The 24,893-nt window shown below is 42.4% G+C and overlaps 1 protein-coding gene across 2 annotated transcripts in view; it reads left to right on the forward strand.

Annotated features, from left to right (window-relative positions):
- The first annotated feature begins 319 nt into the window (after positions 1-319).
- Positions 320-24,893, forward strand: part of EXOC4 (exocyst complex component 4) — a 432,390-nt gene continuing 407,816 nt past the window's right edge. For both annotated transcript variants that reach the window (XM_073002480.2, XM_073002481.2), the window contains exon 1: positions 320-455. In XM_073002480.2, the coding sequence (XP_072858581.1) occupies positions 370-455 (86 nt within the window). In that variant the 5' untranslated portion in view covers positions 320-369. The remainder of the gene's footprint in view (positions 456-24,893) is intronic.

A 24,893-nucleotide genomic window follows, 5' to 3' on the forward strand; every position in this document is an offset into this window, starting at 1 on the left:
AATGCAAATCTGGGCGGGAAAGGAGGTCCTCCGCCAGCTCGTATTTGATTGACCGCCTCAGAAACCGGGAAAGGCCTCGGTGGTCCAGCGCCAAATCCACACCCGCTTTGCGGGGGGGGGGCGGGGAGGACTTCCCTGGCGCACCTTCTCCATCCCGGTCTTTCTATACTTTCTCCGCTCACCTGCGGAGGAGCGGCAAACTACGACTCCCGGCGTGCACAGCGCCAGGAGGCAGGGCGGGCGGGCGGCGTTCTCCCGCCCCTCTAGGGCCGCCATAGGGTGCTCGCGGAGGAGCCCGCCCTCGCATTGGTCCGGCGGCCGGGAGCGGGGCGTGGCCGACCCTGAGGAGGAGGCGGGGTTGTGCCCAAGATGGCGGCGTCTGAGGCGACCGGCCGATACAGGAGCGTCATGAGTAAAAGCAAGGACCCCTCCGGCCTCCTCATCTCCGTCATCAGGTACTCGGGCGGGCGGGCCGGCGCTCCTCTCCCGGGGCTGGAAGCCGGAGGCCGGCAGCCCTCTCCCGGGCCGGAGGGAGCCCTCCCAGCCTTCCCTATGAGGGGAGAAGGCCCTCCAGGCTTTCCCGTCCCTTCCTTGTCGCGCCTCTGGAGGTGGCTGTCAGGAGCCAGGATCGCGCCCTTCCCGCCTTTTGGCTCCTTTTGGGGAGGTTCCCCCCCCCCACCCCGCCCGGCCTGGGCTCCAGGGGACCCCCGAAGGTTTGGGTGGGGTTGGAGAGTCACCCAGCCCTTTTCCATAATGATGATGATGATGATGGAAGGGATGGTCACTCACGAATTGGCCTCTTCAGCCACACTAGACGCTGTTCCAAATCCTCCGTTCACAGCACGTTGCCCTAGTCTCTGGAGACTGAAGGATGCCTAATCTAAATCTAAACAACAACAACAACAACAATAATAATAGTCCTGAGGTAAAACATTTCCACATATATAAAAGTAAATTATATTATAAATATATAGTTATATAAAATAATTATTAAAAAGGAAATATATTACCTCAGGCTCCCCTGCCAGGTACCTAAACCATTGAGCTATCAAAGGCGAACAAGTATTATTTATTTAAACTTAAACCCCTTCCGTCTGGTAGACAAGCCACTCTTAGGCAACTTCTAATGAAATAACCTAAGCCTATATTGAGATAATAAACATCTGAAAAACAAAGTTGGAGTCGTAGAACGGGTAGCCGTATTAGTCAGTGTGAGCATGATAGGTGAAAACAAGATAACAATTCAAAAATGTGAGACAAAAACGTGATGGCACCTTAAAGACTTACTTTTTGTACTTTTAAAAACTTTTATATTTTTAAAGTAATGTTTTAACTTTTAAAAACACAGTTTTATGTATTTTTTTTAATGTGAGCTTTCATGGCCAAGTCCACTTTGTTGGATGTGAGCTTTCTTGTAGACAAGCTGCTACTCTGGACGGCTTACAGGAAAATAACGTAATTATACAAGCTAAATTAAGATAATAAATACTGTATAGAAAAACAAGTTGCAGTTGTAGAAGGGGTAGCCATGTTACTCTGTGCGAGCATTATAGTTGAAAACAAAATAAAAATTAAAAAAAATGTGGTGGCACCTTAAAGACGAAATTCAATTTTTTAACTTTTATATTTTTAAAGTAATTTTTGTAACGTTTATATTTTTTAATGTGAGCTTTCATGGGCAAGTTTACTTCATTGGGTGTCTGATAAAGTGGACTTGCCAAGAAAGCTCATATTAAAAAACAATTTAAATTGCAACTGCAAGGTGCCACCACGTGTTTGCTTTTTATTTTTATTTTGTTTTCACCTATAATAGAAAAAACAAAACAACCCTCATAAACCTCCAGTCTAGTAAGTATTTCAAGGTTCAGGGTGGTGCACCACAGACCAAGGTAAAGTTGCTAAATGGTTATTATTATTATTATTAAGGGGTGAGGCTTCTAAAAGCCTGGGGAAAAAAGCCAGCTTTAACTTGTTTCTGAAAGCTCCGGAGAATAAGGCCCATATATTTTTTAAAAAGGTCCATATTTAAGAATTTAAAAGCCCTAAAGTTTTGAAGACGTGGGTACTAGCCTGGGAAAACCTATGCCAAATCAAAACAGGCAGTTCTCAAGACATAAGTAGATTTTTCCTCCTTTTTAATTTAAACAGCCTGCAATTCTGTGCTTGCATATATATATTTTTTTGGAAGCTGAATATAAGGCTTCACTCTTGAGGAGTAAGGCAAGATGTGCTGCTGCCTGGGGGGAGGCATTGTTTAATCATGGTTTGTAAGCCTACAGATTTCTAGGAAAGGACTCCTCATCCGAGACCCTAGGGTGGCCAGTGAAAGTCAGCATACGGCAGGTTAGAAAAGGGTGTGGGCTTCCAGATACAACTCCCATTATCCTTAAGCACTGGCTGTGTTAGCTAGGACTGATGGGAGGTGCAGCACAGAAACACCTGGAGGATTCCCCCCCCCAGTTGCTAATCCCCAACATAGATGTTACTGTGCTAGATGGACCAATGATTTTCACTATAAAGTAGACTTCCCCTGTTCTCTGTGTAACAAAAATGTGGGCACTTTATGTGAATTCTGCATCTCAGGGACTGACTGGAAATGTGGTTCTCCTCTCATGATCCCTTGCAGTCCCTTGTGGAAAATATTTGTGGGGTTCAGAAGGGCCTCTTGTGCACACATATCCTCTTTCCTTCAACTAGAAGTCCCCCTCTGCCATTTATCTCTTGCTTCCTTTATACAGAGGTCTGCAGTTAGTTATGCCAGGGGTATTCAGTCACTCCTTTTTTTCTGTTCCCCTGTTAGTATGTGAAGTCATCCTGTGATTTCTGTTTTCCTCCCATCCATACTCTGTTTCCCCAAAAATAAGACCTAACTTGAAAATAAGCCGTAGTCTGATTTTTTGGGATGCTCATCATATAAGCCCTGCCCCCCAAATAAGCCCTAGTTAAGTGAAAGCCTGCCCTCCAGCATTGTGCAGCAACCAGAAGAAGATGACATGACTGTAAAATAAAACATCTCCCCAAAATAAGCCCTGATGCGTTTTTTGGAGCAAAAATTAATATAAGACTCTGTCTTATTTTCAGGTAAACATAGTACAGTATGTCTTTGAGATACAAAGTTTCACTCATTCTGCCTTCTGCATCCCTGCTTCTTTAGGATTCTAAGGCAGGCTCCATCTTGTGACAATTTTGTGTGCTTTATCTTGCACCTGATGCATGCATAAACAATGTTGTGGTTGCCTACTCAGGCTCCCCTTCTACTGCATTGTATACTCCTATAACCTTTTCTGATCTCTTATGTAGTGTGTGAATGGGGGGGGGATGTTAATGTATTCACACTCATTACTTTCTGCAGTTCTCTTTATTGTCATGAGCTGTCGCTTATACAGACTCTAATAGGGCTTTCATTGTGTTTTAAGGAGTGGTATTACCAGTTAACAGGAATATAAGAATAGGCTTGCTGGATCAGGCCAGGGGCCTGTCTAGTTCAGCTTCCTGTTTCTCACAGGGGCCCCACCAGATGCCTCTGGGAGCACAGGAGACAACTCGATGCCTGTCTCCTGATGTCTCTCCCCTGCATCTGGCATTTTGAAGTACTTTCCTTCTAAGCCTGGAGATGATACATCCCCATCATGGCTTGTCACCTGTGATGAAATTTTCCTCCAGGAATCTGTCCAATCCCCTTTTCAAGGCATCTAGGCCAGATGCCATCACCACTTCCTGTGGCAAGGAGTTCCACTAACAACACAATGGGTAAAGAAATATTTTCTATTGTCTTCACTCTCCCAACATTCAAATTAGCATCCCAGTGTGTTTCCATGGCTGAGCAGGAATTCAAACCCAGGTCTTCTGAGTCCTAGTTTATCATATTATCCACTCACCACTCTGGGGTATCTATCTTTATGTACCGAACTATTTACCACCCGAATAATCCACATATGAACACCCACCCACATAAAAACCAATTATTTAGTATAATAATACTGTACAGTATATACAATATATTGTACTCATAGGCAATTATGCTATATAAATGTTAACTGCAAACTGTTTGGAAGCTGGCCATCACTGAAAGCAAAGGATTATTTTAAAGCATATTATCAGCATTATAGCTCTTTCTCCTTAATCTTTCATCTGTAGCAGATAACCATTGTTATTGATTGATAAGGGAAAGGTATTATGAATATTATTCTCTGTCTTCCTCTTTGCTTTTTGTACCGGCTATAGTGTTGTGGCCTTGTGTCAAAAATAGGGTTTGAAGCTAAGGACTGAGGCATTAATAGCTTAGAAAAAGATAAATTACTATGACTAGATCGAGTGATAAATAGTTACATGATATGGAGAAAATCAATAATGAGAAGTTTTTCTCCTTCGTTTGTTACACTGGAACCCCTGGCCATTCAGAGGGTGCATGGCCAAGCTTTGGAATTCACTACCACAAGATGTAGCAATGGCTGCCAGCATGGGCAGCTTTGGTAGATTAGACAAATTTACAAGACATAAGCTACCAATGACAGTTAGCCATAGAAGTTACATGGTACATCGAGGAGTTGAGCATGTTACATATGCATGTAGAAGGCTGCCCCTGAATACCAGTTCTTGAGGAGCAGTGGGAGGCTTCTGTGCCTTCCTGCCCTGCTCTTGGACTTTCCTGGGCATCCCTTTGATAACTGTGAGAACAGGATGTTGGACTAGATAGATGTTTGGCCTCATGCATCTTTGGTTCTGGGATTTCATTGCAGAAATTGTCACATGCATGGGAGTTATCTAAGTTTCAGTTTCCTAGATCACTTACTTCTGTTATGGGCAATGAACAGACATATCTTCTGTTGTGGTGTTGTTAATGAATTTATCATTCTAGAATTTTATATGTCATGATGAAGTAGCGGGTCTCAAATGCAGTAATCTACTGGACATTGACAGTGACCCTGTAGCTAGACCTTGTTTGTGCTTTACATTGGTGCGTCGCTAGACAGTTACCCCCGCATGACAGTTTTTTCGCTAGACATTGACTTTTTGCGATCGCTATAGCAATTCGCAAAACAATGATTCCTATGGGGGAATTTCGCTGGACAGTGTTTGGTTTCTGCTTCGCAAACCGATTTTTGCTAGACAACGACTTTGATAGCTCCCTCTGCGCTCGCAAAACGGGTGTTCTCAGGACCTAAGCTTCGCAAGACAGCTATTTAAACGGCCAATCGGCGGTTCGCAAAGTGGTTTTCCTATGGCCGATCTTCGGTAGACGACGATTCTTCCCCATTGGAACGCATTAAACAGGTTTCAATGCATTCCAATAGGGAAATGCTTTTCGCTAGACAATGATTTCGCTAAACAGCGATTTCAGTGGAACGGATTATCATTGTCTAGCGAGGCACCACTGTATATCTAAAAATAAATAAACTAACATTCTACACTATGAAATGCTCCACTCACCCATGCTGGTTCTCTTCGTATATGTCCCTTGAAAAAGTTATGTTGGCTATCTGTGTTTATGCAGATCGGTCTTCTAAATCAAAACCAGATGGACCTTAGATATTTCAAAGGTAGTAAGAATTTTAGTGGCTTCTTAGTAAGGGCCATAAATTGTCCTTAGAGAGATCTGTCTTTAAATCCCAATGATGTAGCATGTCAGATACTAAGAAAAATGGCATTAAAGCAGACAGTGTGCATTTTGTACATCACTGGGTATCCGCAGCCTGCACCCAAAAGTCTAGCATTAAGTCTAAGTCAAAAATGTGACCTGAAAATAGGATTAAACCTTAAGTACACAACATGGAGATGGATTGAGTCTCCCGTTAGCGTCCCAGTTGAGGATTAATATGGAGACCTCTCTGATTTTTTTGCTCTTGATTTTTCTTTTGCTAATTTGCAGAAGGCTGTTATTGACTGGTTTTAAGTGTCCTGCCTATGTGTTGTGAGTAGGTTGACTGGACCTTTTCCACATTGCTGCTTTGTGATCCCAGTATTTTCCCCCCTCCTACATTTGTTCAGTGATGTTCTGAAATGTGACACCTGCCCACTCTTGGTGAACGCAGACATTCCATCTGCACTGTTTGCCTGTTGTATTGGCATTGCTTTGCAAATTGTTGGTGGATGGCATGGCACTTGAGAGCACTTCCTTTGTTGGAACAAAGGCATCTGTCAGCCTATAGAATCTCTTTGTTGTGGCTAAAGATGGATTGAAGTACTGTAACTTTTTATTTGAACTTGAGAAGTTCAGCTCCGACTAGTTCTCCCTCAAAAAATAAAAAATAAAAAAACAACAGAAATGTTAACTTGATGTACTTTAATGAATGTGGTATACTGTATCTCAGGGTCAATTCCTTTGCATAAAAAAAAAGTAATCATCTAGTTAAAAATTAGATAAAAATGCAGTTAAATTGATTAGAATTTCAAGTATGGTGATATGGATCAACTCTGTAGCCTTTTAATATGGGAGAAAGGGGGACTCTGGTGTCCTTTTTGAAAGAGTAGGTTTCACCTTTGGTAAGGTTGACAACAGTGTTTGCTCTAATTTTCTGGAGCACTGGGCAGGGGCCCCACCCTGCAAGCGAGAGGTTCCAGCTGTGACTGGAAGTAAATGGCTGGCCCTGATCCGGTTTTGCATGGTTGTGCAGCTGCACTGCTTAGAGGAAACACTGGTTTGCAGGTAAGGTGGCTGCACAGTTTGAGGCCCCTTAACAACCTCAGCTGAGGCTCCAATACTTTGGCCATCTCATGAGAAGAGAAGACTCCTTGGAAAAGACCTTGATGTTGGGAAAGTGTGAAGGCAGGAGGAGAAGGGGAGGACAGAGGATGAGATGGTTGGACAGTGTCATGGAAGCGACCAACATGAATTTGACCAAACTCCATGAGACACTGGAAGACAGGAGGGCCTGGCGTGCTCTAGTCCATGGGGTCATGAAGAGTCCGACACGACTAAACAACTAAACACGACAAATAACCTCAGTGGTTTATATTCCCTGGCATTAAATACAGTGCTGTGGGTTTTTTTAATTGAAAGGGAAATCTGGATTATTTTTAAAAGTTACCGTGGGATATACAGCTGTACTTCGTACTGTATGATTCAGTGCCTCATTGTTGCTTTGCTATTGATTTAAAGTGATTCGATGAATTAATGACCTCCAGGTAATCCTATCATTAATAAATCTGTTTAGGTCCTGCATGCTTAAGATGGGAGATCACAATTCCTTGAAGGATTGAAGGAAAAGGTGAAAAAATGCTGGTAATAGGCAGGGATATCTGTTTCCGAAATAGGTGAATGTAGACATTGTAGTTAACAGTAAAGCAAGTTTCAGAGAGCTTAAAGAATCGAAGCACCACAGAGGGATACCACTTTGCAAGGTCCCTCTCTCATGCCAGAGAGGTGTATAAGTAAAAGTGTATGTGCTGGAAATAATTAACTTGTAAGCATGAAATGTACTGTATTTTTCCATGTACAGTATAATATGATACTTTTGTCTAAAATCTTTAGATTAAAAACTGAGGGATGTCATATACACAGAAGTAAAGAGGGGGGAAGGATCAAAATGTTTTGATCCCTGCTTTCCCCCTCCACTTTCTTTGCAAGAAAGTGCCTCCTCCCTCCAGTTTCTTCACAAGAAACTGGAGAGGGAAAGCAGGAATAATCAAAGCGTTTTAATCCCTGCTTTCCCCCTCCACTTGCTGAGCAGGCTTAGAAAGAAAGGGGAAAAGCAGAGATCAAAGCGATCCTGCAGCGCTTTGATCCCTGCTTTTCCCCCTCTACTTGCTAAGCCCTGCTTAGATTTCTTAATTTAGTGTCAGAAAAAGGGGGGTGTTTTATACATGGGGGCATCTTGCACACGGAAAAATACAGTACATAAAAACCTGGATTTTAACTACTTAAGTATAGCAAGAAGATGTGAAGTAGAAATTGTAATCCTCACATTTTGCTCTCTGTCAAAATCGGTACAGGATAGACCGTGGCATATTGTATGAGATGCATAAAGCTTTCTAAAATAGGAGGAGCCTTGTGGCGCAGTGGTTAAACTTCAGTACTGCAAGCAAAACTGTGCTCACTCAGCCTTCCATCCTTCTGAGGTTGGTAAATTGAGTATCCAGCTTCAGGGAGAGGGGAGGGGAGCAATGTGTAGCCTGCATAATTAAATTGTAAACTGCTCAGAGAGTGCTTTAAGTACTATTGGATGGTATATAATCAGCACACTTTGCTTTTGGCGTAGGAAACGGTGAAAAAAACAATTCAATATCTCTCACTTGTAGCTACATTGATTTGTAAACAGTCAGTTTGTAAGTATTATCAGACTTTCCTGGATGACTCTTCTCAGTTTGGGATAAATTAGTCATCTATATCAGCAGTCCCCAACCTTTCTGGGGCTGCGGATCGCCTGGGGGGAGCGAGCGCCATGCATGGGGAGGGGGCGGGGACACCCCCCCACGAGTGTGACACATTTCCCGTGAGCGTGACATGGCCCCCCGTCTGCGTGCAGGGGTTGGAGATCCATATCCGTGGCCCAGTTCCGGCAAGCCCACAGACCGGCACTGATCTATATCATCCTACTAGGTGGCACAGATAATCTTTTGTTGTTGTTGTTTAGTCGTTAAGTTGTGTCCGATTCTTATAAAACAGCAGATACTGATTAAATGGTTTTCAATGCATTCCTATGGGAAATGGTGCTTCGACTTAAGAACGTTTCGACTTAAGAACACAGTCCCAATATGGATTAAGTTCTTACGTCAAGGTACCACTGTAGTTGAAAGCAGCTTGATGGCACATAGCAAAAATAACCAATTATTAGTAATGTTACGCAGACTCTGTTCAACCTAGACTATTTCTGTGTTCCATCAGTGGTCCATGTACCACTGGGTTAGACCCACTAGTTTAGACTGCCTTTCCCAAAGCTGCATATTTCTCAGTAAGTATCATGGCTGTGCTGGGACTTAAACCTGGGTTTCCTAAGACTCATGTATCACATTGGTTGATATGACCCTTGATTTGGGTAATGAATCACTGTGTTCCCATGTGCAGTTCATACTTCGTATTTCATCAGTCATGTATTGAGTTGTGAGCTGGGTCCATAGATAAATTATTTTCTCTTTTCGCTTCTTTCCAGAAGAAGGGTTTCATGTTTTCAATGCCAATTTTTAGAGACCTAATTTAAGGTGATCCATATTTGTAATTTAGGTTGCAAGTGTAAGTTGAAACATTATACAGTACAACAGAACTGTGAATGAAAACTGATCTCATGAGTTCTGACATTTAGAGTACAAAAGAAATCAATTGCAGTGGTGTTTGTGTGGGTCCTGGAAGCTTGTTCCTGTAGTGTTTGCGATCAAGGCATTGCAGGATAAGGTTTTGAATGTGAAATTGACTGGAAATGAAAGATGCCCTATTAATTATATCCTCCAAGCTGACTGAAAAAAGTAAATGGCACAAAGGAAATTAAAGTGTTTTTTTTTAAAACCAAGAGCCTGGTAAAAAAAGATTTAAAAAATACATGGAGAACAATAGACACCATAATTTTGTGCCTGTTGTGAATTTCTTAGAAAAAGTAGTTCTTGTCTTTGATTTTTTATCTGGAGTTTTTTTTATATAATATTGGAAGAATTCATTTGCTGTGAAGCTCCACCCTCCTTCATGGATTGCTGCCTTGTCGTGGCGAAGGGGCTTGAGTAACTCAGAGAAGCTATGGGCTATGCCGTGCAGGGACACCCAAGACAGACAGGACATAGTGGAGAGTTCCGACTAAACGCAATCCACCTGGAGTAGGAAATGGCAAGCCACTCCAGTATCTTTGCCAAGAACGCCCCATGATCAGAAACAAAAGGCTAAAAGATATGACGCTGGAAGATGGGCCCCTCAGGTCGGAAGGCGTCCAACATGCTACTGAGGAAGAGTGGAGGACAAGTACAAGTAGCTCCAGAGCTAATGAAGTGGTTGGGCCAAAGCCGAAAGGACGCTTAGTTGTGGACGTGCCTGGAAGTGAAAGGAAAATCCAATGCTGCAAAGAAAAATACTGCATAGGAACCTGGAATGTAAGATCTATGAACGTTGGGAAGCTGGAGGTGGTCAAACAGGAGATGGCAAGAATAAACATCGACATCCTGGGCATCAGTGAACTAAAATGGACAGGAATGGGCGAATTCAGCTCAGATGATTATCATATCTACTATTGTGGGCAAGAATCCCGTAGAAGGAATGGAGTAGCCCTCATAGTCAACAAAAGAGTGGGAAAAGCTGTAATGGGATACAATCTCAAAAATGATAGAATGATGTCAATACGAATCCAAGGCAGACCATTCAACATCACAATAATCCAAGTTTATGCACCAACCAGCATTGCTGAGGAGACTGAAATTGAACAATTCTATGAAGATTTACAACACCTTCTAGAACTGACACCAAAGAAAGATGTTCTTCTCATTCTAGGGGACTGGAATGCTAAAGTAGGGAGCCAAGAGATAAAAGGAACAACAGGGAAGTTTGGCCTTGGAGTTCAGAACGAAGCAGGACAAAGGCTAATAGAATTTTGTCAAGAGAATAAGCTGGTCATCACAAACACTCTTTTCCAACAACACAAGAGGCGACTCTATACATGGAAATCACCAGATGGGCAATATCGAAATCAGATTGATTATATTCTCTGCAGCCAAAGATGGAGAAGCTCTATACAGTCAGCAAAAACAAGACCTGGAGCTGACTGCGGTTCTGATCATCAGCTTCTCATAGCAAAATTCAAGCTTAGACTGAAGAGATTAGGAAAAACCACTGGGCCACTCAGGTATAATCTAAACCAAATCCCTTATGAATACACAGTGGAAGTAAAGAACAGATTTAAGGAACTAGATTTGGTGGACAGAGTGCCTGAAGAACTTTGGATAGAGGCTCGTAACATTGTCCAGGAGGCAGCAACGAAAACCATCCCAAAGAAAAGGAAATGCAAGAAAGCAAAGTGGCTGTCCAACGAGGCCTTAGAAATAGCAGAGAGGAGAAGGGAAGCAAAATGCAAGGGAGATAGGGAAAGTTACAGAAACTTGAATTCAGACTTCCAAAGAATAGCAAGGAGAGACAAGAGGGCCTTCTTAAATGAACAATGCAAAGAAATAGAGGAAGATAACAGAAAAGGAAAGACCAGAGATCTGTTCAGGAAAATTGGACATATTAGAGGAACATTTTGCGCAAAGATGAACATGTTAAAAGACAAAAATGGGAGGGACCTAACAGAAGCAGAAGACGTCAAGAAGAGGTGGCAAGAATACACAGAGGAATTATATCAGAAAGATTTGGATATCCCGGACAACGCAGACAATGTAGTTGCTGACCTTGAGCCAGACATCCTGGAGAGCGAAGTCAAGTGGGCCTTAGAAAGCCTGGCTAACAACAAGGCCAGTGGAGGTGATGGCATTCCAGTTGAACTATTTAAAATCTTAAAAGATGATGCTGTTAAGGTGCTACATTCAGTATGCCAGCAAGTTTGGAAAACTCAACAGTGGCCAGAGGATTGGAAAAGATCAGTCTACATCCCAATCCCAAAGAAAGGCAGTGCCAAAGAATGCTCCAACTACCGTACAATTGCACTCATTTCGCACGCTAGCAAGGTTATGCTCAAAATCCTACAAGGTAGGCTTCAGCAGTATGTGGACCGAGAACTCCCAGAAGTACAAGCTGGATTCCGAAGAGGCAGAGGAACTCGAGACCAAATTGCTAACTTGCGCTGGATTATGGAGAAAGCCAGAGAGTTCCAGAAAAATATCTACTTCTGCTTCATTGACTATGCGAAAGCCTTTGACTGTGTGGACCACAGCAAACTATGGCAAGTTCTTAAAGAAATGGGAGTGCCTGACCACTTTATCTGTCTCCTGAGAAACTTATATGTGGGACAGGAAGTAACAGTTAGAACTGGTCATGGAACAACTGAGTGGTTCAAAATTGGGAAAGGAGTACGGCAAGGCTGTATATTGTCCCCCAGCTTATTTAACTTATATGCAGAATACATCATGCGGAAGGCTGGACTGGAAGAAACCCAAGCCGGAATTAAGATTGCCGGAAGAAATATCAACAACCTCCGATATGCAGATGATACCACTCTGATGGCAGAAAGTGAGGAGGAATTAAAGAACCTTGTAATGAGAGTGAAAGAGGAGAGTGCAAAAAACGGTCTGAAACTCAACATCAAAAAAACTAAGATCATGGCCACTGGTCCCATCACCTCCTGGGAAATAGAAGGGGAAGATATGGAGGCAGTGTCAAATTTTATCTTCCTGGGCTCCATGATCACTGCAGATGGAGACAGCAGCCCTGAAATTAAAAGGCGCCTTCTTCTTGGGAGGAAAGCGATGACAAATCTGGACAGCATCTTGAAAAGCAGAGACATCACCTTGCCAACAAGAGTCCGAATAGTCAAAGCTATGGTTTTTCCTGTCGCGATGTATGGAAGTGAGAGCTGGACCATAAAGAAAGCAGACCGCCGAAGAATTGATGCCTTTGAATTGTGGTGCTGGAGGAGGCTCTTGAGAATCCCCTGGACTGCAAGGAGAACAAACCTATCAGTTCTAAAGGAAATCAACCCTGAGTGCTCACTGGAAGGACAGATCCTGAAGCTGAGGCTCCAGTACTTTGGCCATCTAATGAGAAGAAAAGACTCCCTGGAAAAGACCCTGATGTTGGGAAAGTGTGATGGCAAGAGGAGAAGGGGACGACCGAGGATGAGATGGTTGGACAGTGTCTGCGAAGCAACCAACATGAACCTGACACAACTCCGGGAGGCAGTAGAAGACAGGAGGGCCTGGCGTGCTCTGGTCCATGGGGTCACGAAGAGTCGGACACGACTAAACGACTAAACACACACACGAAGCTCCACCATGAAAACTACTGTATTATGGAGTCCTGAGTTTGCTGAAAACTGGATGTTGTGTCCTGAAAATGGGCCAAATACATTAGGGTATTTGGGGGTGAGGGAAGGACATGTTAGAAAGTATGATGGGTTCTTTTCTCTAACAGTAATTCCCAACCTCGGGTAATCCAGGAGTTCTTGGACAGCAACTCCCAGAAACCTGGCCAGCAAGAACACCTGGCTTATCTAAGGTTGGGAACCCATTGCTGCAGCAGAATCATCTCATACGATTTCCTATACTTCCTATACTTCTGATATCTCATATTGAAAAGAATATTTGTACAAGGAAAGCAGCAATGCATTTGAATGGAGGCCTTGCATAACGTGTAACTTTATGTTGGCTAGCCCTTTGTGGAAAGGGTTTTGTACACCAGGTTCCACATACAGCACAGTACCTATTTTCCTTGCTACTTTAACTGCCTTTGTGACCATGTCAGCAGTTCAGGTTTTGATAGGCATGCATGGAATGGATTGTTCCACTGTAAAGAGTCACCTCTGCTGTGATGAATTGTGCCACATATTTCTATTGTCTATTGCTACCTCTGGCACCTATGCTCCAGGTTGGCTACTGGTGCTGTGCCTGGACTGATTGCCTCATTGGATCAGCCTTGTGGCAGAAAAATGCTCTTGATGTGTAAACTAAGGTGAAGATTGGGCATGTTATGCGAGAGAATTTGCTCCAGGAACAGATAATGCAAAGAAGACATCTGAAATGATTCACTGTGCTGCAAATCTATCACTCTTTAAAACAACATGACTACATGGCAATATGGTGTTATGTACAGATTTATGAGCAGAGGCTCTATAAATTTTAGCTTGTCTTTATCCATCTTTGCTGTCAGTGCCATCACCATTCCTCTGGCAAGCAGAGTGGAGTTGAGACAAAGGAAGACCCTTTTTTTTTTACTTGTGGGAAGCTCCAGAGAAGAACGAGTACATGTGCTTTTAAAGCCATTTTTGCCCTACTCTAAAGCTTCTTGTAAAACCTTCCTTCTCTTTTTAACCATCTAGCACTTTTACATACGTGAGTTTGAGTGAAGAGTGGAGACATACCCCACGTGCAGAAAACATTGGTAGCAGAAAGAAATAGCAGGCATTTCTCCCACTGTTTCTTTTCCTCTCCTCTAAAGCTCACCCTAAACAAGGTAAGACCCCCCCCCCCCCTGAGGAGAATGGAGAGCTAGACAGAGTAATCGGATCACATTTGTTTCTTTCGTTGGCACTTCCTGTAAATTTTACAGAAGTTCTCCACACAGTTCACAATACTTTTGTACTATTTGTTACTGCAGGGCGTAGTGATGGTCTTAGTTTGTATGGCTTTAAGAATATATTAGATTACTTCATGAAGGATAATGTGTTTAATGGCTACTAATCAAGACTCATGATAGATGTCTGTTACCTCCTGTCATAGAATCATAGAAAATTATTTTAGGAGTTGGAATGGGCCTGAAAGGCTATTGAGACCAACCCCCTGTTCAGTGCACGGAGTCAAATCCCCTGCGCACTAGAACATGAGCAGAAGCCTACACTTGTGCACATGGCACGTGTGCTAGCCCAGGTGGATGTTTTGTTCAGCTCAGCAATGCTCTTATGTTCTCAGATGACTTCAGAAGAGAATTTGACCGATTTATGGAGTCCCAGTCACAATCGCTGGGTTTCCAATTGGGAAACCATGGTAGTCTGTTGCAGCTAAAGCAACAAAGGGTCAAGTGACCTGCCTCTTAAAGAGTTAACACAAATTAAGCTTTAGTTGACCATTGACGACTGTCATCTGAGATAGTGAGGCTATAGTCTCCAAAATTTATACTGTTAAGTCTTAAAGGTGTTAGTAGGCCTTGCTTGCTTGCTTGCTTCCATGTTTGCTCCCTCCCTCCCTCCCTCCCTGTCTTTCTTTCTTTCTTTCTTTCTTTCTTTCTTTCTTTCTTTCTTTCTTTCTTTCTTTCTTTCTTTCTTTCTTTCTTTCTCTCTTTCTTTCTCTCTTTCTTTCTCTCTTTCTTTCTCTCTTTCTTTCTCTCTTTCTCTCTTTCTCTCTTTCTTTCTTTCTTGGGGAAAAACAATGGGAGAATAGCTACTTTCTTGTTGTACTCATAAAATTCTCAAGAGGTTTATTTGGGGAATATGGAACTGGATTAGTTGGATCCTTTGTCCAATCTGAGAGTTATTTTGGAGTCCAAGCATTCAGATTAAAAGATGGACAAACAATCTAGAGGCTTTTGCACAAGGGAATTAAGGTTGACAACCTTAACATTTGTGATGAGAAGAGGATTTCTCTCCCTGAAAACAAAATTAACAGTAATGCTGGGCGATGTTTGTCTTCTGCAATCTGTGGCTTTTTCTCCCGAGCTTGAGTCATCTGCACAACCAGTTCTGATGTGAGAACTGGCATGGTACACCTACTATGCTCCCACTCTCCCCTCCTTTTGGCAGACAAGGTCTGGATTACATGGCTTGTTCCATATGTGAGGTGATGATTAAGATGTGCAGAGACACACCTGGGGACCAGGGCTAGCTTGGCCGGATCTTGCATCTCATCCTGCTACTTTAATCTATGAGATTTGCAGCCTAAATTTATGGGGAAATCATGAGCTGAGCTATAGAGTCATGCTATCAAGTGCAAATCAGATAATGACATCTTTGTTTGCAATTCATTTCCTAAGGCCTGCAGACTTTCTCTTCTCACAAGCAGAAGCATTGGTCTGTCTCCCACTGGTCATTTGTTTTTTTCTTTCTCTGTCACAGTCTCAGTACTTCTTTATATTTTCGATGCAGGCTTATGACAGGCTGAAATTGTATATGGGATAGTTTTAAAACAATGGATGACAGCTACCTAATAGGGCTTAAAAGCCTAAAGGTCACTCCTGTCCAGAAACGTCTGGATGTGTAGAACGCTGGAGTTGCAACTTGATTTGGCTTTGTGTCTTTAAGATATAGTATCTGGGATGGAGAATTTCATTCCACTGATGGACAGTTTGGAGAATATTGTCTTCTTGGGAGTACACATTTCTGAACTCCCATTGATTTCTCCTCCTCCTAACCTTTTATTTGTTTTGCCTGTGTTTGGCTGCTGCAGCTTTTGTATTCAGAAACAAGGTAGTTGGCATTTAGCAAATGCTACTTCTTGGGTGAGAGCATGTCAGCTTTTTTCTTTATTAATTGGTGAATGTACTTGTTGGTTGTTGTGGGTTTTTCGGGCTCTTTGGCCATGTTCTTAAGGTTTTTGTTCCTAACGTTTCGCTAGTCTCTGTGGCTAGCATCTTCAGAGGACAGGAGTCAGAACTCTGTTTCTGATGCAGTTTGTTTGGATAGTTGAGTATTTATAGCTGTGGGATCAGCTTTTGTCCTTTTCAGGAGATGGGTGATTGTGGTGATCACTGTGTTTTTTGTTGTGGGTGTAATTGTTGTGATAAGAGGGAGAGATTATCTCTCATTGTGATTGATGGGTGTCGTCAGCTGGTCTTGTGTGTGCAGTGATCACCGGTCCTTGTGGCTGGGTAGAGTTCGTTGACCTTTTGCAGGCTGTATTTTTCAGTGCTGGGAGCCAGGTTTTGTTGAGTTTTAAACTTTCTTCTTTTTTGTTGAAGCTCTGCTGGTGTTTGTGGGTTTCATTGGCTTCCCTGTGCAGTCTAACATAATGATTGCTGGTGTTGTCCAGTACTACTGTGTTTTGAAATAGAATTTCATGTCGAACTTGTTTTAGGGCATGTTCAGCTACTGCCAATTTTTCTGGTTATTTTAGTCTGCAGTGTCTCTCATGTTCTTTGATTCTGGTGTGGATGCTGTGTTTTGTGGTTCCCAACCTTGGGTAACCTAGGTGTTTCTGGACTGCAACTCCCGGAAGCCTTCACCACTAGCTGTGCTGACTGGGGTTCATCCACTGGAGCCCTTCAAGAAGGTCTCATAAGAGCTTTGAGTCTACTGCATGGACTATGCCTCTCATCATCATAACACATGGCCACAAGCTAATTGTCATCAGATCACCAAGATCTGTTCAATCCTCCTTGGATTCTTTGTGTCTAACATGGTGGTAAATCCCTTCACCCACCTTTGCATGAGACCTCTACAAATAAGGTTCCTCCACATATTCAGTCATGTTCATGAGAGTCAAGTGGCACATCTTTACCTGCAAGGACATGGGAGGCACACAGCAAAATGGTGGGCTGTAAGGTTCCATATCTGCAAAGGACTCCCTATTCATGCTCCCTTGTCTATCAATTGTAGTCATCACAGATTCCTCCAATTAGGGCTGGGGAGCAGGGCTGGGGAGCGATCCTTTTGCATCCGTGGCACATGGACCCAGTCCAGAAGGAACTATACATAAATGCCCTGGAATGTATGCATTCCAATCCTTTGAAATACTTCTCAGAGGGCACATCATCCACCTCACTAAGACAGTGTCACAGTTGTCTATGACCTCAACAAACAGAGAGGGAGAAAATTGTCTCACCTTTTGGACATCTCTCTGCAGTTTTGGGAATGGTGATTTCCAATAAGGATTCACCCTCTTGCTGTGTATGTTCAGGGATTGGAGAACACTCACTCAGCAGAGCGTCAAACCATGATGCACAAGTGGCGGCTCCGGCTGCTCATAGCACAATGACTCTTTGCTAAATGGAGAAAATCCAAGATGGACCTTTTTGCCATGACTGCCAATACTCACTGCCACCAATTTTGCTTCAGGAACACGAGTTACCTCAATTTCTCAGGCAATGTATTGCTTCACAACTAAAACACTCTTCTCCTATATGCATATCTACCATTTCCTCTAATCGGCCAAGTCATAGCCAAGATTCATCGTGACAACATGAACATGGTGACTCTAACAGCCCTGGTTCACTCTTCTGCTGCTGTTGGTGCAGGAATGTCAGATTCTTCGCCTGCGGCCAGACCTGATGTCCATTCACTGGGTCAGCATTATTCACCCCAACCTCCTCTTCTTTGTCTGATGGGTGGGGGAATCTGCCCAGCAATGCATACCTGCTGGGCATCTGAGAAGTACTCCTAGCCTGTAGGAAGCCCTCTACAAGAAGGTCTTGTGCCTAATAAGTGGAATATATTTTAGTGGCATCTTAGCCACTTTGGCAGATCAACCATGCCCTGTGTCCATGCATGGCATCCTTCAGTTCCTCCTCTCTCTGAAAATTAAGGGACTCGGGATGTCATCCTCCCAAGTTTACTTAATTGCCATCTCAATGTATGCTCTTTAGCAAGACAGACAATCATGATTCACCCACCCTCGTGTATTCAAGTTCCTTAAGAGTCTAAACAACCTTTTTCCACCTGACCCCCCTTCACCAGTGCACTAAGGCACCCTTCAAGCCTATGCCCACCACAAATCTTTGACTCCTCTCAATGAAAGTCACCTTACTGGTCAGTCTGACTTCATCTGGATGAGTGAGCAAAACTTTGTCCCTTCTGGGCTGACCTGCCTTACCTGGTTTTCATAAAGACAAAGTGGTCTTCCAGTCGGATATTATTTTCTTTCCAAAAGTACTCTCTGATTTTCACATGGCTCAAAGCATTTCACTTTCTATTCTTTATCTGATCCCTTCTGCCCCTCTGGAACATTCTTTCCACACTCTTGATATTTGCAGAGCTTCACTTTTTGTGTACAGAGAATGGACACTTTCTGCCAGTCGCAGTAGATGTTTGTTTGCTATGCCTCAAAGAAGAGGGGTGCTTTGGTTTCACCCCAAAAGTTTGCCAAATGAGTTATTGATGTTCTGAAGCTTGGCTCCCAACTAGCTCACATTCCGCTTCCCAAATTAGTATGGGGTCACTGTCGGAGCCACAGCTGCCTTAGTAGCCTTCTTCAGAGGTGTTCCCCTATCGGATATATGCAGAGCAGCAACATGGGCCTGTCCTGGCTTCTTGTGAGACTCTTCCACCTGGATATGAGGGTTCATCCAGATACTCACTGTGGCTAGGATGTGTTGTCATCCATCCTACAATGACATCTAACTGCCTACTTAAGGTAAGCTCGTTACTCACCCTTTGGTGTGTGTTCACAGAGACCACAAAGGAGGAGTTGCTTACCTGTAATTGCACAGTGGTGCCTTGCTTAACGAGTGCACCATTTAACGACGAATCCGCATAGCGATGTTGCTTTTGCGATCGCAAAAGCGATCGCATTGCGATGTTTAGATAGGCAAAAACTTGCATTGCGATGATCGGTAAGCGTTTCGCTTACTGATCTTCGCATTGCGATGTTTTTACAACAGCTGATCGGCGGTTCCAGAATGGCCACCGAGTGCCCAAAATGGCCACCGCAAGTGTTTTCGTGCCCTGCCCTCGCTTACCGAGGGGGCGAAAATGGCGGCGCTATGGAGGAACTTCGCTGAAAGGTGAGTTTGGGCCCCATAGGAACGCATTAAACTAAGTTTAATGCGTTCCTATAGGGTTTTTCGATCCGTTTAGCAATGTTTTTGCATAGCGACGATTAATCCGTAATAATTGAGCTGAAAAGGGCCTATAAGGCCATGGAGTCGATCCTTTGAGTGGTCATCTCACACACCTCACCTGCCTCTCTTCTCAGCTGTCCCTGTCTTTGTGATGGACTGAAACTGAGGGGAACAGGATGGAGTAGATGGTTCACACCTTAGAAAACGGTGGCGATCCTGCCAGAATCCTTCAGCTCAGCTCTGGGAGATGGACTGCATATGCGTAGTTAGCCCACTAGTGTGAGTTCTCAGAGGAATGCATTTGAAGAGCCACAGTTACAGGAAAGCAACCTGTTCTTCATAGCTCTAGTGGTGAAGCAGATGGCCCCTTGAGTCCGATATAAGAACCTGAGGGCTTTCTGTTCTGCCAGTGTGATAGCGGTTGACAGCGCATGCTCTTCTCTGAGAATTGGTGTTGTACCTTGAATTCCACTGAGGAAAGGATTGCAGGGGTTTCCAGTCACTTGGCAGTACCTGCTATTGAGATACTATGTAGTTCCCACAGTCCATCTCTATTAACTGGTACAAACTGATATTCTTTCTGGCATACCGTTGATTCTCCAAGGCGTATATATTATCTGTCAGACATTTTAATCTGTAACCTCCTCAGGTTTTGTTTTTAAATGCCTACACTCCCCCTAATTTCTCCTTTAGGTGTGCTTAATGAAATTGCAGAAATAATGAGAAAATGTGTTGTGTATTTTGGTTAAATCACTAAATAATCTTATTCCTTTTATCCTGGGTATCTTCTAGCTTATTATTCTTTCCTCAAATTTGTGTAATTGCTTCAATGAGATTTCAGAATATAAGATCCACATTTTGAGGTTAAGCACTGCCAGGAGCTGTAAATAATTTCACTTGGGATTTATCCTTAAAAATAACTTTTCAATTATAAAATTCAAATACGATTTCTGTACTCTGAAAGTGGTGGAGAGACACATACTGGGGCACGCCATTAGGAAAATAATCATTACTTCTAAACCTAGGTTTCAGAGATGGTAATTGTGGAGAAGCAGCTCTCGGTGGACAAGAAGAACTAAAATGGATTAGGAACTGTTTATGCCTTCTCTTTTTTGAGAAAGATAGGCCAAAATAAGTGGCTGGGGGTCTTGAATACAGAATCTGTCTGTCCCACTTTACCGCTACAGCCGAAACTGCTACCCAATCTAATCCTAGTGCTGCTTATTATTATTTGTACCATTTGCTTTCAGAAAAACACAAATCAACATACAGCCAACATGTTTTAATAAAAGAACTACAAAGATGCAGGCCCCCCAGCGGGTTATTTGGATTAAGTGTGGTTTGGAGCCCATACCATGTGGTTCATCCAGTAAAATAGGCTGCAGTTGGCAAAATCTGATGCCAAATAAAACCTGGCAGTCTTTGATGTGCCAGTCAGTTTTTGTTGTTGTTGGTTTCTGCTGCAGCAGGCTAACACAGCAGCCCCCATGCCTGTTTTTCTAAGGTGTGTGTGTGTGTTTAGTCGTTGAGTCGTGTCCGACTCTTCGTGACCCCATGGACCAGAGCACGCCAGGCCCTCCTGTCTTCTACTGCCTCCCGGAGTTGTGTCAGGTTCATGTTGGTTGCTTCGCAGACACTGTCCAGCCATCTCATCCTTGGTCGTCCCCTTCTCCTCTTGAGGTTCCTAAGGTTCCTTTGTAGAAAGTACCAGTGAACTTGGGAAAGCTTGCGTCTGAGGAAATATGCATAGAATTGGACTTTAAATGACCTTGTTAATGATCTGAGAAACAGCAAGCCAAACCATGGGGACACTTTTAGTTTACATTTCTGCCAGTCTAAGAGAAAATGGCACCCTCAAGGGGCAGATAGTGAATCTGTGATAGAATGTCCTGGAGCTATGAGCTATGAACTTGTGGCAGAGTTTGGACTAGAACCCATTTGCAGCTTCGCTGGAGAATGTCCCATTTCTGCGGTTTCAATCATTCCCTCCCCCGGGCCAAAAACAAAATAAAATTTAAAGAAGATGAAAACAATGTGACTAACGTAAATACCAGCTACTGTATTTTAATGTGAGCTTTTGTAGACAAGTCCACTTCCTCAGACATAAGAAAAAAATTTTTTTAAAAAAGGGAATAAAAATAAATACAATTTAATAATTTCAATTTATCTTTTATTATTGGTCAATATACTAACAGAAACTAATATGGCTACCTCCTCTAAACTCATAGATGCCATTTATATGCATGGACTAACCTCATCTGTACTGTTTATCATACTTACACGCACAAATCTATTTTTCACAACTGAAAGTAGGCTTCTAGGTTCTCCCTTGGAGTTGGGTTTATTTTTTGGTTGTTTTCTTTTCTTTTCTTTTTCTTTTTGCATTTATTTGCCTTTTAGGCAATTTTTGTAGGACCCTAGCCTAGAGTGTCTCCAGAACACAACATTTGCACAAGGAAGTGTGGAAATTGCCCACCCCTTGCTTAGTGAAATCAGTACCACATACCGTGTCTCTGAGCACAAAGATTTTTTTTAAAGTGGACCACTGAGTTTGCTGAAGGCATCTGCTGAAATCTTAAATTTGTGAGAGGCCTTTCATTTTGGCAAAACATAAAAGTTGGGCAAATACATATAGATTCTAAACTAGAAAAATAAATAAATAATTGAGCTGATTTCACTCTTGAAAACAAAGAAATACTCTACTCAGTGGAGAGCCAGTAACCTACTGCATACTCATTCTGAATTACAGGAATTATGTTATTAGCATCATCAGATCACGCTATTAAGAGTTCCTTTTTTGATTTTGGGTGCTTAATCAGTGGCAATCTTCTGCTGACGATGGCATTATTCCTGTTGCAGAGGCTGGGTCAAGCAAAGGGGTGCTGGCTGATACATTGTGAATTATTATTAAATTGGCCTCTGCAGTGGTGCCTCGACTTATGAACACCCCTATTTATGACCATTTCGAGTATGACCAGCTCTGACCGCAAAATTTTGCTTCTACTTGTGACTGGAGCTTCTACTTATGAACAGAAAAAGGCAGGGGAAAAAGACGGGGAATTCAAATTTGCTAAGTGTTGGTATGTGAAGGGGTTGCTTCTTTGTAGCTCTTTCGCCCCAGCATTTAGAGAGTGTGTCGTCGGTTTAGAAATGATTCTGCTTCTGAGTGAGTGTGTGTGTGTTTGCAGGGAGGCTTCAGGCTGCCTGTTAGGTAAGGTAAGGTGCTGTTTTCTGCTTTTTAAAAACTGTTCTGAGTATTTTTGCAGCGTGGATTTGAGTTGGGGGGTTATATTTCTGTGATGTGATGGGTCTTGGGGGGTTTGGTTGCTTTTTGGGTTTTCCCCCCATTTCCGATGGGTCTTGGGGGTTTGTTTTTTTGGCTTACCCCCCATTTCCGATGGGTCTTGGGGAGTTTGGTTACTTTTTGGGGTTTTTCCTCCATTTCCAGTGAGTCCTGGATGCTTCCCTTGCTTTTTTCCTTTGTTCTCTGTGCATTTCCTATCTGCTCCACTTGTTTTCTGTGCATTTCCAATGGGTCCTGCACACTTGATTGCTTTCCTCCCCCCCTCCCCTTTTTGGCCAGAAGGGATTAATTGCATTTCCAATGAGTCTTGCAGTGATTGATTTTTTGGGTGTGTGTGTGATTTTTTCTTCGATCATAACGGATTAATTGCATTTCAGTGCATTCCTGTGGGAAATGATGCTTCAATTTACAACCATTTTGAGTTATGTCAATCTTCTGGAACGGATTACCACTGTAGTAACTTCACAACTCAATGTATGGGCATAAGACTCATAGAAACCAAATAAACAATATTCTTCACAAACATGCCCTTTTTTGTATACAGAGTAAAAATTTATCCAATATGTACAATGTAGTAGCTCCTCATAACCTGAAATGTAATCTGGTAGTGCAAAATGTACATACAAGCTATCACTTGGACACAAAGTAAGCTTCCTTCTTTTTTCAAGAAATAACAAAGCATATATCGTGGAATGTTGGCATATGTTTCTGTATCATTTCCATATCAAAGTAAATACACTTGCCCCATATTTCTGGACCATGCAGCAATTGTGGTCAGATTTTGATATTAAAGAACTTAAACATTTAGAAAATATGTGCGCTCTGTCTTCTAATAACCAAGATTTAAGAACATGTATGGAGATTTACCACAGATGCCTACTGCTTTTTCTTCTCCTGCTACACACACATGCTCCTTTTGCTCCTGGGAACTTTTATTATCCATGGCAAAAAAAAGATGCTTTGACATATCAAGAGACACCAACTTGAAACATTTTTAATTGCTGTGAGATTGTTTACTCTTGCATAAAATTTTTTTCATCAGTAGCAGTAGGAAAGGAACCTTGTATTTTGTACAAAAATAAACTCATTTTGTGCAAAATGCAATTTTTTGTAGTGAAATGCAGTTTTGTGCAAAACTCCTACCTTCATGATTTTTCTTTCATGAAAAAGAGTCCGAAATGAATAAATAAATACATAAATAAATAAAAATACAAAAAACTGTAATATCACCCAGTTGAAAGAGAAACTTTGAATTTTTTTTTTCCAGAGGCAAGAATGAAATAAGTGAAGACTTCCATCTTGAGTGTTTATCATATGTTGCTCCTTCACCATTTTAACATTCTTCTACTTCTTGACTTTCTTCAAAGGAAAAGAAACATGCTCTTGAAATGTCTCCTTTGATAGTTATTCATTTGACAATGCAGTGTCATTAAAAAAACGGTCATACCAGGCTTGTAAGAGGTAGAAGAAACATTTGGTTGTTGTCACAGAGTGAAAGTTGCTCAGGCAGCCCTAAACCTTCTTAGCTTTTCTGATTGCATGTTAAAATTCTAATTCAATCTTTCTTGGCAAAATTCCTCTTCCTTTTTTCTTTCCCCATGCATGAAATATGAAATGCTGTGGGTAGGGATATATAACTGTAGGTCTGTGACCAGGAAACCGAAAATGGATGTGGGATAAATGTTGCCTCTGCAGAATATCCACAGAAATTCATTGAAGCAAGAGTACTTTATTGTGATAGGAGGAGAAAGCATGAAGTCAGGTGAAAACCTTGTGTGTTTAGCAGGAATCAGCATTTTATTTGTTCATTAGTGGGAATCCTATTTGTGTTTATATAAAGTTTGCATAACTTGTCATAACTAATTGAAGCTAACTGACAAGATCTTAAAGTGCATCCTGGTTGAACTGTTCTACACATGACCAAGTCATGTGACTGAGACACAGATCAGTAACTCATTATTTAGCTGCAATTAGCTGTGACAAGTTACACAGACCTTATGTGAACACCAAGAAGATTCTGGTTCTTATATTAGTATCCTACCTTATTTCCTGAAGTTTTAGGGGGCTTACACTCTTTGCTTCTGCTGTTTGCTTCGTGGATCATTGTGCAAGCGGTTGTTCTCTTAGACAGATTGCACAAGAGGGTATCAGTACACCCTTTGCACAGGCTGAAGCTCCTGCTGTTTTAAATGGAATGATCCCCACGTGTGCTATAGGAAGCCAGAGATCATGTGGGAACAAGATGGGTGGATTGTTCATTCCCCCCCTCCCGTCCCATTCCAACTGAGATGCAGGTAAAACAGTAAGAGGCAAAATGTGGAC

The sequence above is a fragment of the Pogona vitticeps genome, chromosome 5, assembly GCF_051106095.1.
Source record: "Pogona vitticeps strain Pit_001003342236 chromosome 5, PviZW2.1, whole genome shotgun sequence".
Lineage (NCBI taxonomy): Eukaryota > Metazoa > Chordata > Lepidosauria > Squamata > Agamidae > Pogona > Pogona vitticeps.